Source organism: Pyxicephalus adspersus, chromosome 1, assembly GCF_032062135.1.
Source record: "Pyxicephalus adspersus chromosome 1, UCB_Pads_2.0, whole genome shotgun sequence".
Lineage (NCBI taxonomy): Eukaryota > Metazoa > Chordata > Amphibia > Anura > Pyxicephalidae > Pyxicephalus > Pyxicephalus adspersus.
In genome coordinates, this window is record NC_092858.1 from 115,169,823 (window position 1) to 115,188,417 (window position 18,595).

At 38.8% G+C, this 18,595-nt stretch overlaps 1 protein-coding gene across 1 annotated transcript in view; it reads left to right on the forward strand.

Moving 5' to 3' along the window:
* The window catches only part of ATP2B4 (ATPase plasma membrane Ca2+ transporting 4), a gene marked incomplete in the record, with an annotated part of 192,691 nt that overhangs the window by 107,371 nt on the left and 66,725 nt on the right, over nt 1-18,595 (forward strand). The window contains 3 exon segments of the mRNA XM_072424517.1: nt 752-966; nt 4,800-5,042; nt 5,821-6,062. Coding sequence (XP_072280618.1) covers nt 752-966; nt 4,800-5,042; nt 5,821-6,062 — 700 coding nt within the window.

The following is an 18,595-nucleotide window of genomic DNA, read 5'->3' on the forward strand; positions in this document are numbered from 1 at the left end:
CTTATATATATATATATATATATATATATATATATATATATATATATATATATATATATATATATATATAAAAACTGTTTCCGCCAAGATCTACACAACTTTCTTCTAAGATTCACTCTTTATTTTTTTTTGTTTTGTTTTTTTAGTTGAAACCATTTTGAAAAATGTGTAAAAATCATGAGTAGCAATCGTGTGAATCTTGATGAAAATGTTTATAAATTGACCCTGATCTATGTATCAATATGTTCTAAGCACCTAAATCAGCAGCAAAAGACCCTCCCTGAAAGTCAGAATCTGATTACACTATGTTTGTTTGGAAAAAGGAAAACTGTTCCATCAACCATCCTATTTAGCTTAATTGCTGAGAATATATTTTGATTCCTCCATCTATCATTTTGGTGCTGCCATAAGTCTAGCGATGTGGGCCCAACAGGTATATAAGGACTGGCCACCACTGAAACCCTTTGCAACACAATATAACCACACCTGTGCACAGTTTCAACTGAGTTTTTGGCAGTGTTCTGTGTGCTTTTCCACGGACCAAAGTTGCATGTATAAGCTTCTCCTCAAGCCAATGTTGCCATAACATATTTACTGTTTAGGACTTTGGTATTTCATCCCTTTCACCAAACCTTTGCTAGTATTACTTATATACTTACTTTGCTTTATTTATGTTAATAATGTATCTGATATATTTATTATGTAGAGATCAGTACATGCTCACTAATCTGAAATATTGATTTGTTAACAGGTCTAATCATGTCAGCCATAACCGTGATCATCCTGGTGCTTTACTTTGTTATTTACACCTTTGGTGTATTGGGACGACCATGGCTTGCAGAATGTACTCCAATCTATATCCAGTATTTTGTAAAGTTTTTTATTATTGGTGTTACTGTGCTGGTGGTTGCAGTTCCTGAGGGGCTTCCTCTTGCAGTCACTATATCCCTAGCCTATTCTGTCAAGGTGGGTATTGGCAGGACTGTTGTAAATAGTTAATTGTGTTATGTTTATGTTTTATTGTTTATAGTTTTGAACAAGTTCCTTACAAATGCCCCCTTACTCCAATCCTAATATACTTAAAAGACCTCATTCCTTTGTGCTTTCATTAGTCAATCTTCTGTGCAGTCTGCCTTGAATTGCTGCTTCTAAGTGACCTTTCCGGGTACATTTTTAATACAGTAGTACACTTTTATTACTGTTAAATATTTGTCTTTACAAATTGGTTTACTTGACTTTGTAGTTATTAAAAATATTGTGCTTGTTATTCACCTAATAATGTACATTGTACTATATTTACAGTTAGGTCCATAAATATTTGGACAGAGACAACTTTTTTCTAATTTTGGTTCTGTACATTACCACAAATAATTTTAAATGAAACCACTCAGATGCAGTTGAACTGCAGACTTTTAGCTTTAATTCAGTGGGTTGAACAAAAAGATTGCATAAAATGTGAGGAATTAAACCATTTTTTTTAACAAAATCACTTCTTTTCAGGGGCTTAAAAGTAATTGAACAAATTAAAAAGCTGAAAATAAAATTTTCATTTCTAATACTTGGTTGAAAATACTTTGCTGGCAATGACAGCCTGTAGTCTTGAGCTCATGGGCATCACCAGACGCTGGGTTACCTCTATTTAAATGCTCTGCCAGGTCTTTACTGCAGCTGCTTTCAGTTGCTGTTTGTTTGTGGGCCTTTCTGTCCGAAAGTTTAGTCTTCAACAAGTGAAATGCATGCTCAATTGGGTTCAGATCAGGTGACTGGCTTGGCCATTTAGGAATATTCCACTTCTTTGCTTTAATAAACTCCTGGGTTGCTTTGGCTGTAAGTTTTGGGTCATTGTCCATCTGTATTATGAAACGCCTTACAATCAATTTGACTGCATTTAGCTGGATTTGAGCAGACAGTATGTCTCTGAACACCTCAGAATTAATTCGGCTGCTTCTGTCTTGTGTCACATCATGGATAAACACTAGTGTCCCAGTGCCACTGGCAGCCATGCATGCCCAAGCCATAACACTGCCTCCGCCATGTTTTATAGATGATGTGGTATGCTTTGGATCATGAATTATTCCACGCCTTCTCCATACTTTTTTCTTGCCATCATTCTGGTAAAGGTTGACCTTGGTTTCATCTGTTTAAAGAATGTTTTTCCAGAATTTTGCATGCTTTTTTAGATGATTTTGAGCAAAGTCCATTCTAGCCTTTCTGTTCTTGAGGCTTATGAGTGTCTTGCACCTTGCAGTGCACCCTCTGTATTTACTTTCATGCAGTCTTCTCTTTATGGTAGATTTGGATATTGATACGCCTACTTCCTGGAGAGAGTTGTTCACTTTGTTGGCTGTTGTGAAGGGGTTTCTCTTCACCATGGAAATGATTCTGCGATCATCCAGCACTGTTGTCTTCCGTGGACTTCCAGGTCTTTTGACGTTGCTGAGTTCACCAGTGCTTTGTGTCTTTCTCATGATGTACCAAACTGTAGAATCTGCCACTTCTAATATTGTAGCAATTTCTGGGATGAGTTTTTTCCTGTTTTTACAGCTTAAGGATGGCTTGTTTCACCTGCATTGAGAGCTTCCCTCCCTGTCTGTTCACAGCAAAATCTTCCACATAAAAGCATAATGACATAACAAGGGAATTGCCCACACCAGCCCATGAAATTGCCTTTGAGTCAATTATCCAATTACTTTTGAGCCCCTGAAATGAAGTGATTGTGTAAAAATGTTGTCATTGCCAGCAAAGGGTTTTCAACCAAGTATTAGAAATGAACATTTTATTTTCAGCTTTTTAATTTGTCCAATTACTTTTGAGCCCCTGAAATGAAGTGATTGTGTGAAAAAAAAGGCTTTAGTTCCTCACATTTTTATGCAATCGTTTTGTTCAATCCACTGAATTAAAGCTGAAAGTCTGCAGTTCAACTGCATCTGAGTTGTTTCATTTAAAATTAATTGTGGTAATGTACAGAACCAAAATTGGAAAAAAGTTTTCTCTGTCCAAATGTTTATGAACCTAACTGTATCTGTCTTTACTTTTATACTTTCTAAGATTTACCAGTTGTATAAACACAGCTTACAGTCTGGAGTGATTGGGATCTGCCATAAATATATTACCAGTCCTCATGGTATGTGCTGAGGTAAAAGTGAGGTTTCACCCACTCATGCATGCGCGTTGAGCTCTTTGTTTAAAATTTAGATGAACAGGAACATAAGAGTTTTTAATCAGGTTATACAGGTTTAAAGACCAGAGTAGAGAGTTTTGTTTGTCAATTTATGAAAATGTGGTTATCCATTAAAGTTGTTGAATAATTGTTTTTATTTAGCCTGATAAAATTTATACACATAGTAGAACTCATTTTATAATAATTCAATTTGAATAACCAAACCAAAGCTACAAAGTCAATGAAGCTTTCTGGTAGGTTAAAGTAGCTTTCACGGCCAACAGAAACAGCAATTCGGTCAAAATGTTATTTCAATTGTTTAGAAAACAGTAAAAAAAGGTATTTGTATACTAGACTGTGTGCTGATTGTAAGAAGAGGGAACTATAGGCAGAAATCTAAACTTACTATTTAAAGCATGAATACGACTGATCAAACTTACTTTATTCTTTATAATATAAAAGTTTATTTTATGTGCAGCAATTGTGACACTGGTTCTGATTTACCCCCTGTTCTGATCTACCTGCTCCTGTCCCAGCACTGTTTCTCCATTAAGCCACGCCAGACCCTATGCTGCTCATGCTATCTGCTTCCTAGAACCTTATTATTGTGTTATTGTCCCCTTGCTTCCAGGAATTCCTATCTTTTCCTGGAAAACTAGGATCTTTACTGTTTATCCCAAAACTATTTTCTTCCTAACTGCAGTGTATGTGCATCCCTGACCTCAGCTGCCTCCTTTAAGATGCCTTGCTAGAAATGAATGGTAAACTTCATTGCCAGCTGAATAGGTAGAACAGTAACTTTGGCAACAGTTTGTGATAGAGAAGATCATCAGGTTTAATTTCCTGTAAGCTCTGCATGATTTATATTTTCACATTCCCTTAAACTAGCTGAAGTTTACACAGGGCTAAGTTCTCCACTTACCCAGAAGTGTCAGATATGTTACTTTGCTTCCCTGCTGATTGGAATACTAACAAACAAAATAAAAATCAGTAACAATGTATTAAAACATTTATTATACACAACAAACAACAATCCTTGAATACCGTTATCAAAACCCTCCCTCATTTTTCTTCTTTTTTTTCTCAGTCTGTGATCATTTTCTTTCTTTATTCATCCTTTCCTTTGCTCTTCATTCGCTCTTGATTAGTTACACCCTACTTCTAGATTCCCTCCAGGTCTGTAGTCTAATCCTGCTGTACCTTCTTTTGCTATATGTTCTGCTAATTTGCAGAACAAATCTCTCTTTCACACCTTGCCATATTCACCTGTTATTTTGCCTCTATACCCACTGAAAACCTACAGTTCTCTAGCCCCATCATCTAGTGTCCCTTCCCCAGTCTGAGATTAGCTGACATTTTTCCTACATTTCCTTTCTCCACAATACATGGTCTGCCTCATCTTGCTCCTCTTTTTGGTCTTTTAGATTTTTTCCCCCTTCGTAATACCTTCACAGCCTGCTTATATTCTGTCTGTAGTTCAAGTGATTAAAAAATTCAAATAATGTTTTCCTGTTATGGCATTTTACTGATCATCTTTTTAATTAAATATCATAATGTCTAGTAATTTGGATAATGAAATGTACTAGTATGAAATATATAAAAAACATTTTTTGTTTTCATTTTTTTTTTTTTATCTTAGAAAATGATGAAGGATAATAACCTAGTAAGACACCTAGATGCATGTGAAACTATGGGTAATGCAACAGCCATCTGCTCTGACAAGACAGGCACGTTAACCATGAATCGAATGACTGTAGTTCAAGCTTATATTGGTGGCACCCATTACCGACAAATTCCTGATCCTGAGGCTCTGAACCCAAAAATTCTGGAACTGATAGTCAACGGAATATCTATCAACTCTGCATACACATCAAAAATCTTGGTGAGACAGTAACTGGTTGGAAAAAAAATTAATAGATAAAGAATCGTAAAAACAGTAGTCTTGATCAGCACAGTATATTATAAAGCCAACACATTTTAAAGACAATCTTGAAGCAAATGACTACTCACTTGTATTGCCTGTGGGTTCCCTGCAGATGACCATTTCCCTCTTAATTAATTTATTTTTTTAAATTTATTTCCTCTTAATTAATTGTTGTGTGGGGATGGCCATCTTAGTAGAAGCAGGGCTTTAGTACCTTTTACCGGAGTTTGCTCCTAAAATGTAATGCATGGGATGCATGTGGCAAATCTCTTAAGACTAGCATTTACAGCCAAACACAGCTTACTGTCACAGCTTTAAGCACAGGAGAGCCTAGACCAACTCACCTGCAAGTTCACTGCAAATATTCTTTAGGAATTCAGGACAAAGGGCACATTTTCCTGGGTACAACTAGGCCACAATTAACAAATTTGGATGTTGCCTAAAATGTACCAAATCTTTATTTATTTTTTTTTGTAAATCCAGTTTCACTTTAATGAAAACACTTAATGAAAGTTTAATAACGTATCTGATAAGCATACATACAAAAAAATGTAATACAAATGTCTGCATTCTTAATTTGTCCTATTACTTTGCCATAATTTCGTTGATACCTAGATACCCAATTTGGTATATTGCACAAAGGGGATTTGATGGATAGTTGAATAACCTAGCTTAAGTTGCATAGTAATGAAGTTTGATTTTATTTTCTTCTGTTCTTGCCAATCACTAATTCTAGCCTCCGGAAAAAGAAGGTGGTCTCCCTAGGCAGGTGGGTAACAAGACAGAGTGTGCTCTGCTGGGATTTGTACTGGACCTAAAACAAGATTATCAGGCTGTACGCAACGAAATTCCAGAGGAGAAGCTCTACAAGGTTTATACATTTAATTCAGTGCGCAAATCCATGAGTACTGTGGTTCGTGAACTTGGAGGGGGATTTCGTATGTACAGCAAAGGAGCTTCAGAAATCATTTTACGCAAGTAAGATTTGAAAGGAAATGTTTTAAAGCATTTTAGACTATTTAAGAGTGAATAACTAACTATATAGCAATGTATGGAAAAGTAAGGGAAACTTTAGATCTGCATAATGTTACAGATGTAGTCAAGATGTGCATCCAGGATTAGACATCCATATATGCCACTGCAATAAGATTTGCTGTTTCTCCCAGCACAGTCAGAACATGAGGGAAATACTAGGAAAAGGACCTTTACAGAAGAAGAGCTGGATGGGTCACAGAATGGCAGCAATCCAGAGCCTTACAAGATGACCTTCAGTGGGCTATTGGTGTATATACCTTTCTGACTAAACTATCTGAAACAGATTTCGTGAGGGTGCAACCTGCAGCTCATCAAACATCTGCTAGAGAACACTAGAATTGGCAGGTTTACCATTGGTGCCCTGTTCCAACAAATGGGAGTAGTTTCACACTAAGCATGTGAAAGAGTATGGAGATGCTGTGAATGTTATACTGCTTTTAGCAGTTTAGAAGTGAGTTCATTAAAAGATCTGTGGTGGGGAAGGGGGCATATCCCTGAAGGGCTGCACAGACAACCATGTGCTATTTATTGGTTCCCTGACTACTGTTATGTAAATAAAATCCTTAGTTTCATCTTTAGATAAGGTGCTGTGAGGCCTGTGTGGGTATATATTTTTTTATTTTTACTAATAAAGTACTTGAATTGAATGTAATGGGTCATGTCGTAGGAAGCTGTAGCTGGGTGGTAAAAAAAAGTGTTCCAACTTTCTAATGGCTGGCTTGTTAGTATGTCCATTTTGAATTTTTTTTTTTTGTATTTTGCCCAACTGTTCAATGCTGTGTATTTTGATACAACTGCCTAGTAAGCCCCATTTAGTGTAATCCCTTGTAGTAGTGTAATACAGGTAGTCCCTGGATTTCATAAGAGATAGGGACTGTAGGTTTGTTCTTAAGTTGAATTTGTATGTAAGTCAGAACAGGTACATTTTTTTAATAAATGCAATTCGGAGAAATGTTTGTCTCAATAAATCAGGCACTGTGGTGTCAGTTACTGTAAAAAATCCTCCCTGTGAGTTAATCACAAAGTAAGCAAAAGAAAAATCTTTATAGAGCCTAGACATTCATTAACTTCGGGAGCAAGCGGTGCTTTGATATGCAATAAGAAACAACTGCAGCGTTTGTCTTGGTCACCAAAGAGTTAGAAGAGGCTGCAGAAAGAGCTCACCTCCTAAGATAACCCACAACCTCAGCTGTGTATAGCAAAATATTTCTTCTGCAAGTCATGCAAACCACCCCCATCCCATCCAGCCTCTGTCCTGCAAGGGAGTGAGCAGGGAAGCCCCCTTCCTATCTAGGAGGCGTCCGTATGTCGGTTGGCCTGGGACTACCTGTCGTGTGATCAATTTGGGGTAACAAGCTACCCGAACCTGTTCAGATAAAACTCCAAACAGAGCCCAGGTAGGAGTAAGTGGGAAAAACGTTACCAGGGGGGTCAATGCAAACCGCACCACCAACTTCCAAAATCTTTTAATTTAAGGGACAGCCCCAGAACATATTAAATGAATCTGTCTCGGCTGCACCACATTTAAAACAATGGGGCGTCTCACTTAAACCCATAGGATATGAACAATGTGGAGAAACATATGCACCATGGAAAAATGTAAACACCATTTCCCTGTACATGGAGGAGGAAATCGCTTTCCAGGCTCTATGGTAATCAGACCGATTTTCTGTTGGGGACCGAGTTGGAAGACACACATGCCATCTATCTAAACCTGTACTCTTCTCCTCATAATTAAATGCTGGTTTGTAAGTCAGATAAACGTCCGTTATAGCTCCCTTTTCTGGATTCAGTCTAAATAACAATTTGTCTAGAGCATTGGTCCAGTCTTTATCCGAAAATCTCTGTGATATTATGGACACAAAGGTGCGGATTTGATAGTATGCAAAAACCTCCTTTTCCAAAAAAGGATAAAGAGACACTGCAGCTGCATGCGAAATTTTTAGTCAGATTATTAGTGAAGAATTTAACCGTCCGTTTTCGTATCACCTGTCTCTCCTCTACCGATCTGCCCTGGATTACCAGCAATATCAGGAGGTGGAGGGTAGAGTGGCTGTTAAGTTAAAAAAAAAACCTTATTATGTGCCACGCTTGCCAACCTGAGTATAAAAGTGGGTTTGTTATCACCTCAACTGGGAGAAGCCCCCTGTGTAGATGTAACATATATTTAGGGGCACATTTCGGGATCATTTGCTGCTCCAAGAACGTGTCCCCATAGTATAGTCACTTGTGTCATGCATCCAATCCCTAATTTATTTCGTAAGAGCAGCCCAGTTATACAGTTCTACATCAGGTAAATTCAGCCCTTCATTCTTAACCGATTGGTGCATAATATGCATGCTCACCCGAGCTCTCTTGCTTCCCCAAACAAAAGAATTAAATAATCTATATAATTCTTTCAGATCCAGTTGGCAAAGCAGGATTGGTAGCATTTGAATGGTGTACAAAATTTTAGGGAACAAAACCATCCTAATCAGGCTCACTCTGCCCAGATAGGAGAGAGTAAATGAAGACCATTTGTGTAGTTGAGTCCACAACGGCTTTACATTGGCATTGTAATTTGGTTGGAGTCCACAACGGCTTTACATTGGCAATTTGGTTGGTTTTTTAGTGATATGGACTCCTAGGTATTGCAAGTTCTCCTTTCGCAAAACCCCATGCAGGTTCAACACAATTGGTCAGGTATAGGGCATTAGATTTATCCAAATTTAATAGAGTATCCAGAGACCGAGCCATACTGGGTAGAAAGATTCAGGATGGCCGGAAAGCTAGTCTTTGAATCAGAAATATAAAGTAATAAGTCGTCTGGTACCTATTGGTATACCCCTAAAATCCGGGGAATATTCGAGAAGTCTCAGCAGTGGATCTAAAGCCAGTTTAAACAACAGTGGTGAAATTGGGCATCCCTGGCAGATACCTCTGCTCATTTTCACATGGAAAGACAGAGTACCGTTAATGAACAATTGTGTTTGCGGTGAGATAAAAAGATAGTGGATAAAAGCCAAATCCCCATTGAGCAAGCACCACATGCAAAAGTGGCCATTCTACCTTTTCAAAGGCCTTCTCAGCGTCTAAACTTAATAGCATTGTTTTAGGGGAATTGGGGGCTGATGCTGCAACTGTTGCTGCAATTGCTGTGCGGACGCCTTTAGTGGCTTGTTTACCCCGAACAAATCCCAATTGGTGTTTGGTAAGTTGGAAGGCCAAAAATTTTTGAAGCCTGTTGGCCATTATCTTCGGCAAAATTCTATAATCGCAGTTCAAAAGCAATATCGGCCTATAGGACGAAACCAAAGTTAGTTCTCTACTTTCTTTAGGTATCCGTATCATATGTGCCTCATTAAACTCAGGGAATGGAATGGACACCATTCTTCAATTGTTGTTGAAGAATGGTGGTATATACACCTCGGTCAGGAAGGGTGTTACTTCATCTTGAAGTAATTTATAAAATTCAGCTGCAGAGCCGTCCGGGCCAGGGGTCTTATGATTGGCCATTGACCTTATCGTCTTCTGGACCTCTTCCAATGAAACTGGTTTGTTAAGGGCTTCCCTATCATCTGAGCCCAGTTTAGGGAGCCTAGCCTTAGTCAGCAAATCCTTTAATACCACCGGTTGTACAGGTTGAGCTGAATACAGTTCTCTATAATAGTTCTCAAAAATCTTGAATATTTCCCTTGAAGAATTGTGAGCCATTCGGGACATGGGATCAACTACCTTAAAAATATAGCGTTGGGCCCATGGGGTTTGGTCACCTTTGCCAACAATGAGTCCACTTTATTGCCCGAACCTGTAAAATTTGTACTTTTGATACCTAAGTTGTGTCTCTACTCTGGAGGCAAAATAAGTGTTAAAACAGGTAACGGCCTCCTGCCATTTCAATTTTTCAGCCTGTGAGCCAGTTCCTAAAAAATCCCTATAAGCCCTAGTATCTTTGCTCTGTAATTCTGTCTATACCTTAAGATGTTCTCTTTGCTTTCGTTTAGTATAGTCCATAAGATAGCCTTTCATTACTGCTTTCAAAGTACACCAGAGCAGTATAGTATGGGCGTATCCCAATGCTCAAGATTGTCATCAAGGCTATTGGCTCAATGGGTTTTCATGTAATTTGAGAAATCCAGAGATCCTATTGAAAATGTTGGGAATCTACATTGGAATGTCCTGTTTATGGGGAACTGGGAAAATCTAAGGCCAACACTACAGGAGCGTGATCCGATATAGTAAAATCCGCCATTGACCTCACAGAAACTCTCAGATAAAGAGCATCATCAATCAAAATATAACCAATTCTTGAAAAAGGCAGAGAATAACAAGTATAACTTTTTTTATTGGGATTAAGAAGCCTCTAGGCATCAACCAGGGTAGTCTGGGTCAATAAACACTCAATTCCCACTGAGAGTCTCCGGTGCACTTGGGCCAAACTTTAGCAGTCTAGGACAGGGTCTACTATGGCATTAAAGTCTCTGGCCACTATCAAATTCGGATAGTTTTCTTCAACCACTGCAGATCTACTCTCCTCATCCAATAGTATAGAAATATTCTGATAGGGAATGTTTTTGCTCAGGAGCATAGCCACTCCTCTTTTCTTAGTTATATAGGTGGTGGCAATCATTTCCCCAATCCATGTGTCACGCAAAGTTGCAGTATCACCTGTTTTCCAATGAGTTTCCTGCAGAAACACAATATCTGTTTTTTTATGTTTTAAATGTACCAGTACTTTTTTAAGTTTTTGGGGAGTATTTAGTCCAGCCTCATTCCAAGATCTTAAGCGCAGTTTAGTCTGGGGGTTGGCCGCTATGTGGGAAGAAGTGCATGGTAGGAATGTCATGGTGGTGGCCAAAACAAAAGACAGCCAGCAGACCTATAAATCTTAGAAAGTAGCAATCCTAGTTGATGAAGTCCATCGCAAGTTTAGGGGTCATCAAACAACTTGTTTTCTCCTTTCCACAGAAACCTAAGTTTTGCCGGGTACAATAAAGCAAAACGTGTTACTTTTTCTGTGAGGAGGCGACAAACCAGTACAAACTGTTTGCGTCTTTGAGCTACTGATGGGGGGAAGTCCTGAAATAATAAAAGCTTGTCCTCGCCCACTTTCAAGTCTTGTTGCTTCCAATATGCTGATAGCAGCGATTCCTTATCCATTGCGTGGAAAAATTTTGCAATTACTGGCCTAGGCCTCTGACTTTGTATTCCAGAGCCCGCAGGGTTAGAGGTGTAAGGTTGAGCGCCAATAGCATATCAACTGTTATGTATTTATTTGGATCCTGCCCTTTCCAGGATGCCAATGATGCGTAGGTGGAGCCCCTATTTTTATTCTCCAGGTCTTCTACTTTCTCTTCTAGTGAAGAAATCAGCATAGTTTGAGTAGTAAGTTTGCCTTGTGTTTCCAGAGATGGTCTTCAAGATCACTTACCTCCTGTTCTTGCTCCGCTATATGTGCAGTGTTGGAAGAGATGGTTGCCAGTGCTGTTTCAAATGTGGCCTGGAGGGTGGAGAACTTTTTGTCGAAGTCTGGTGTGAGAAATGTTATCACCTCTGCTGCTGTGGCATTAGGTACTGATGAAGAAATGGATGCCTCTAAATCAGAGGTAGACAGGTCCTGTGAGTGTTGCATAGGCATTAATTCAGGTGATGGTGGGGAAACCGGTAAATAGGACGCGCTAAATATCTGAGAATCCTTTGACTTTGATTTAGATTGTTGCTTTCGAAGTGCTGCAGCTGAATGTGTCCCCCGTATTTACCCATGATGTAAATGTTGCTGTAAAGGCCAACTCAGCCTGGTATGAAACACAGATGCAGATTTTAATAGGGTATAGGTGTAGCACTACAAGGACCAACTCATCCTGGTACAAAAAAGGTACAGGTTTCAATTACTTGAAGGTGCAGCGCTATAGGAGCCAGCTGAGCCTGATACAGAACACACATGCAAATTTCAATGGCTTTCAAGTACAGCACTACAAAAACCAAGTTAGCCCAGCACAGGACACAGATGTAAATTTCAATGGCTTATAAGTACTGCGCTATAGGTGTCAGCTGAGCTTGGTACAAAACACAGATGCAGAATTCAATGGCTTTCAGGCACAGCCTTTTACGAACCAACTCAGCCTAGCAGAAAAGCCTTTGCAGGTACAGCACTATGGGAACCAGCTCGGCCTGCCACAGAACACAGATGCAAATTTCAAAAACTTGCAGGCACAGTAGTGTAAAGGCCAAATCGGCCTGGTACATGACACAGATGCACGTTTCAGTAGCTTGCAGGTACAGTACTATAGGATTCAATGCAATCTAGCACAGAGCACAATAGCAGGCTTCCCAATCTTGTAGACTCAGTGCTCTAGATAAGAAGTGAAGGACTAGAAGTTCCCATAAGAAGCATATATAAAGTCCCAGATAATGACTAGGGCCCTCCGCAGCCACAGTGCCTTTTAAACAAGAGGAAAATCTCCAGCACTCATCCCTCCAGCCAAAAAAAAACTCCAAGAGTGTGTTAAGCTGGGTCCTCTGTCCCTCTGTAGTTCAATGGCTGTAGTCTGGATGTAGCACGCTGCAGCTGGGCAGGCAAGACGGTGCCTGCCACGTGGCCTGGAGCGTGTGCACGGGTCCCCTGCTCCGGGTGTGTAGCGGGCGGCAGTCTCCTCTCTTTCAACTGCTTTTGCACCGGCTCGGTCCCCAGGGAGTGTAGGAGGCTCCTCCGTGCGATCAAACTTCCCAGAGCTAAAACCCTTTTTTCCCCTAAATTTTTCCCAAATTCGCTCAAACTTCAGAAACGTCCAGGCCCAGATGGGTTTTCGTCATTTTTTTGCAGAAGGCGTAATGGGTAGGTACATGTTAATGTCAGTCATTTGTATGTTGCCTAAGCCAAATGCAGATACAACAGCATGGTCCAAATACAAGCCAATCTCCCTCTAAACCTAGATGCGAAGATTTTGGCTACACACCTTAACAAAGGGATAAACAGCCTTATTGGAAGGGAATGGGTTGGTTTTATTCCTAGACATCAGGCAACAGATAGCATAAGTAGACCTACTCACTCTCTTTTCCCTGGGAGGCATTTACATTATTATATCTGGGTGTATACATCATGGCCTCATATCACACGCTTTTGTAATCCAGGTCTGATCCGGCAGGTCAGGTTGCTTTTAGCAGCTTGGAAACGGTACCAGATATCATCGATGGGGTGCATATCACTCACACTACCTACGTATAGAGCAAAGACTTATTGTTAACTTCATCTGCTTCATCTGGAGGAATAGTAGGCTATGTATCTTCAAGCAGACCCTCGTACTACTAGAAGCTTTGCCTTTGCCTAAGAAATATGCATATGAAATTCCTCCACTGAGATTTTCAGATATCTGCAGATCAAACACTTTTGCGTCTAAAACGTGTCAAAAACAAAACATGTACCTAACCCATTAAGGCTACTTTTGACTACTTTTAAAAATATTTGTAGGCTACCTCTAATCTTAACGGCAATATAAAGGTAATCCACGGTTCCCTGCTATTCAAATTAGCATCTAAATGTCTATGTGACTAATTAGGAACCAGATTTGCAAACCAAACTTGACCCAGAACTGTGGCAATCAATATGGGACTACACAGCTCTGAGTGTCTCCAATAACATTGCCATGAAGGCAAATTCAAAATTGCTAATGCATTGGTACATGGTGACTTTGCTTTACAAATCCTCAATCGCTTCCACTGAAATGTTCTTCAGAGGGTGTTCCTCCAAGAGCACACTGTTCCATATCTGGCAGGAATGCCCGAAGATAGGTAGATTCTGGATCGCTGTCCATTAGTTGGTGAATATAGTACTGGGCAGATCTATACCAAAAGACCCAATGGTCGCTCTTAGAGTTAAGCCTGAACGCTGTACTTTCTCCCAGTTTCAGCTGCTCCAATATATTTTCACAGCAGCTAAGCAAGTGCTGGCTAAGACCTGGAGTTCAGCAACTCCTGCAGTTACTCAGGTCAAAAGGAAAATGTCAGGGTATCTTAGCAATGAGAAAATCCCTGCTGTTTTGAATGATATACAATCTAAATTTCAGAGAATATGGAAGCCATGGATTACTCACTACCTGCCACCTGACTTTACTGGTCCTTATTAAGGATTTAACTCCCTGACCTGCACCATGACATCTGAATGTAGCTGTGGATTTGCAGCGTTGACTGCGATTCTTCTGGCTTCTTAGGCTCCCTAGCGGTATCCCCGAGTGTGACTCGGGGTAGAAAAAAGTTGCTGAAAGTGGTAACACCTAATCACACTCGGGGTAGGTAAACCTATGGAAAGTAATAGTAAATTCAGAGCTTACCTGATCCGCCGGCGTTTCCGTTGTCCATCACCGCGATCTCTGTCTTCTTCCTCCGGCGTCTTCTGCGCACGATGAGTCACCAGGGGAGTTCCCAGTGACGTCAGTGCGTGTGTACATTGCCCGTGGGGTGGGGCGGGAAATTAAAAATACATTTGTATTGCATTCAATACAAAATAACTGTATTGAATGCAATACATTGGATTTATATGTGTGAAAGCAGTACATTGTATTTCATGAACATTTATTTTACAGTACAGTAGTACCTCGGTATAAGTCCGCTTTGGAATACGTCTAACTTGGTATAAGTCCTGTTTGGACACACAAAATTTTGCTTGGTATACAACCTTTGTGCTAGAACTTGTATGGGTCAAAATGAGTCATAACACTGTGCACTATTTATTTCATCTAATTGCTTTTATTGTTTATGTATTTTAGTATTAAGCAGTGTTTAAATTATTTTATACAGACCCATCAATGTATAATATGACAATAACAATAGGATTTTTTTTCACGGGAACGGATTCATCATTTTCCTTTAATTTCTTATGGGAAAAATTTGTTTAGTATAAGTCCTGTTTGGTATAAGTCCAAGGATCTGGAACGGATTAAGGACTTATACCAAGGTACCACTGTATATGTAATAGTATGAGTATAATATTTATTTTTTTAATATATATATATATATATATATATATATATATATATATATATATATTATTTTTTTTAATTTATTACTTTTACATGATTTTGTGTTTCAAATGTTATTATACTCATACTATTATATTATACTGTAAAATAAATTTTCATGAAAAACAATGTAGCTCTTTTAGACATAAAACCGGAAAGAAATGAACCGCTAGTGAGGTTAAGCTTCACTTCTCAGCCAGACCTCCCACTCTCCCTTTCCTCTTTTTTTCCCCCATCTTCCCTTGTGGTGTCTCTGACTTTGTGTTTGCTAGAATATTTTATTAAGAAACCTCCCCCATGGCTCTGGCTGAAAACATCACTACTGTGGACAGTACAGCGTTCTATTGTGGGACATTATTTCACCGATAATAAGTGACTTTACTACAGATCAAAAATGCTCATCTCATTGGACGTCTAAAGGGTCTTTATTTTGCCCCCCCCCCCTCTTTTAGTATTACTTTCCTTGTTCCTTTCCCTATTGTACTGCTTATGTTGTACATGAATTTAAGTATGAGAGTATTGTGTTAAACTTTTTGAAAAAGCAAACAAAATAATTCAAACAGAAAAAAAGGTCTCCAGTTGCCATTGGTAGCCCATACTTGAATAAAAAGCATACCTAATTTATCATATCTCTTTATATCTTTATGAAGTAGCACACAACCATAGGTTCCAGTATTGTTTTAAACTCTGAATTAGTACTTAGGTTGGGGTTTTCCAAATTGCCAGACAGTGTGCTTTCAATATTTTTAGGAAACTTTCAGTTTAATGTTTAAAATGTTATCTACTACATATACTACACATAATACTATATGTTTGACATCTTATCAAATATGTTTTAAAGTAGTTCAGATTTTAAAATGTTTTTTATCTTTTAAATACCCATTATGCAATATATTGAATATATATGCATTATGGTTGATTTTAACTTAAAGAATAAGTAAACTTTCAAACAACATTTTCTAATTTTTTTTCTAACCTTTTCTTCTGCCTCCTCAGCTGTATACTCCTAGTGTTGCCACCAATGTTTACATTTGGCACCATTTAAATTTCCGCTTCCTGTTGTCTTTATATTTCCCAATCACATAGAAATCTATGGATTTCTTTTGCACTTGTGCAAGAAACGAGAAGTAGGCTGAGCATTTATTGACATTGCAACAGATCTTTTCTAACCTTTAGCAGTCTCTGCACATACCAGCAGTTAGCATAAGCAGTCTGCCATCTATAATAACTATTAGTACTACTAGTAGTTCTCTTAATGGTTCATGTGATAGGTAGGAGTACTAAATAATTTATTAGGGATGTGAGACTTCTTATGCTAAGAGCTTATTGCTTGTATTTGAAAAGATGATGAAAGTTTGAGGCACTCTCACTGAAGGCAAAGTCCACTCTGGTGGTAGTGTAGTCTTTGGGATAATGCAAAATTTTGCAAATGCTCATAGCATGTGAAGTATCAGATGGGTAATAACATTGTGTTGCTACTATGCATCTGTGGTAGCATTGACATTTAAAGTAGAAATAAACTCACATGACTCCCCTATCTGCATTCTAGTGCCGGACACCACCATCTTCCTTCTCCTATTACTCCTACGGGCGATCGTCAGCCATTTTGATTGGCTGTTATGGGATGATGTAACTCCTGCGCAGGGGAAGCTGGGATTGATGGGTTTCCCTGGCAACCAAAGCAGACAATGCACATAGCACAGCTCAGCTTTGATGCCATTAAACCCAGAGTGATCAGGCAGGTAAGATACTGTTCCCTTCTGTAACAATTACCTGCCTGATCATGCAAAATTAAAAGTGGCAAATTAGTTTTACTTTAAATGTAGACCAGCACTATTCACAAATGTCATACCCAATGGGACCGCACATCCACAGTGTTCCATGCAGCAGATGAGTCTGCATCTGCAGTTCAGCAAGACAATTTCTAGCCATGTCTGCACACAACACTTAAATGCATAAAAACTCCCCACCACTGTTCCTTTATATAAATTCTTTGGTGTTCTCACTACTTATGTTGACAGTCATGCTCCTCTCCCTCATCACAATTGCACACAAGCCCCTGCTTTCACAACTGTGACTGACTTCTATCTGCTTTTCCATGCTCTAACCGCTTCTCTCTCATACTCCCACCTTACTCATCACTGCACCTACACCTGCATTTATGGTAATTTCACTGTACTAATGTATAGTTATGTGAACTTCAGCAATAAAGAGATGTTTTCCATATTTATCATACTTAAGGAACAAGTACACTTTTTGCTACTATATGCCCATTATTTCCTAATCTTCCTATCTAGAACTTTCTTCTCAAAACCTTATTTATATTTTCACCATTTTAAAATAAGCTAGCAATGTTTGCACTACCAATAGAACCCCTGTTGAAAGCTATTAGACAAAATATATAACAGACATAGACATAAAAGGCATCAAATGCGGTCCTAGCGAGCAAATGTGGTTTATTTGCTGATGATATGCTGATGTACATTTATTCTCTAGTGATTACCTAATCTTCTTAAGGAATTAAGTCAGTTTTCACGGGTTTCTGATCTGACAGTGAACAGAAGCTAATCAGTAACTCTCAATCTCACCATTCCACAATCACTGGCTTCCCAACACCAAGACAATTTTGATTTCATGTGGAGCACTAAATCTGTACCCTACCTGAGAATTAGCCTTACACTAAAATTCAATATGCTGTATCAAGCCAACTATCCCCCTCTCTTCTACAAGGTTATTTAGGATTTGAATGACTGGTCCACCTCCCTGCCATCTTGGTTTGGAAGAATAGCGGTGATCAAAATAATATTCTACCCAGGCTTCTATACCTCTTCCATACATTACTGATAGCGATTCTCAAAATAATATTATATAATATTATAATTATATAATAATATATAAGAAATATCCAGAACAAATTGCTCAAATATTTTTGGGTAACAAACAACACAGAAATAATACCTCCACACTGTACACACCTAAAGTCATGGGGGGCCTTGGAGTACCTAATATCTTGTTGTAACACCAGGCTGCATAAATTGCACAATGCCGGAGCCAAGACCACGATGGACTGCTCTACAAGCCCTCTCATGTTCTCCAACCCCAACTGAGACACGTGAATCTAGGCAAATAAATGGCCAGCAATTTTATGCCCATCTTTATTGTATGCATTGGCAGACTGTGATGGTGAAAAAAAAAACTTATTGGATGGTAAAGAAATTATTAGTTTTTCAGCTTTACAGAAAAAGTGTTCTCTATCAACATCTGAAATGTTTAGATACGTCCAAACACGATCAATTATAAAATCGAAAATTTATGGGGTTACCCTCTGTTCCAAAGTTCAGCATTTGAAAAGTCTTTAAGCTCTATTTCTAAGGGAAAAGGGAGACTTTCAGCAGTATATCTAGCCTTATTTGATTCCCATTAAAAAAAAAAAACTTTTTTATATGACGCTGTTCTGGAAGTTGAGGAAGTTCAGGAATGGCA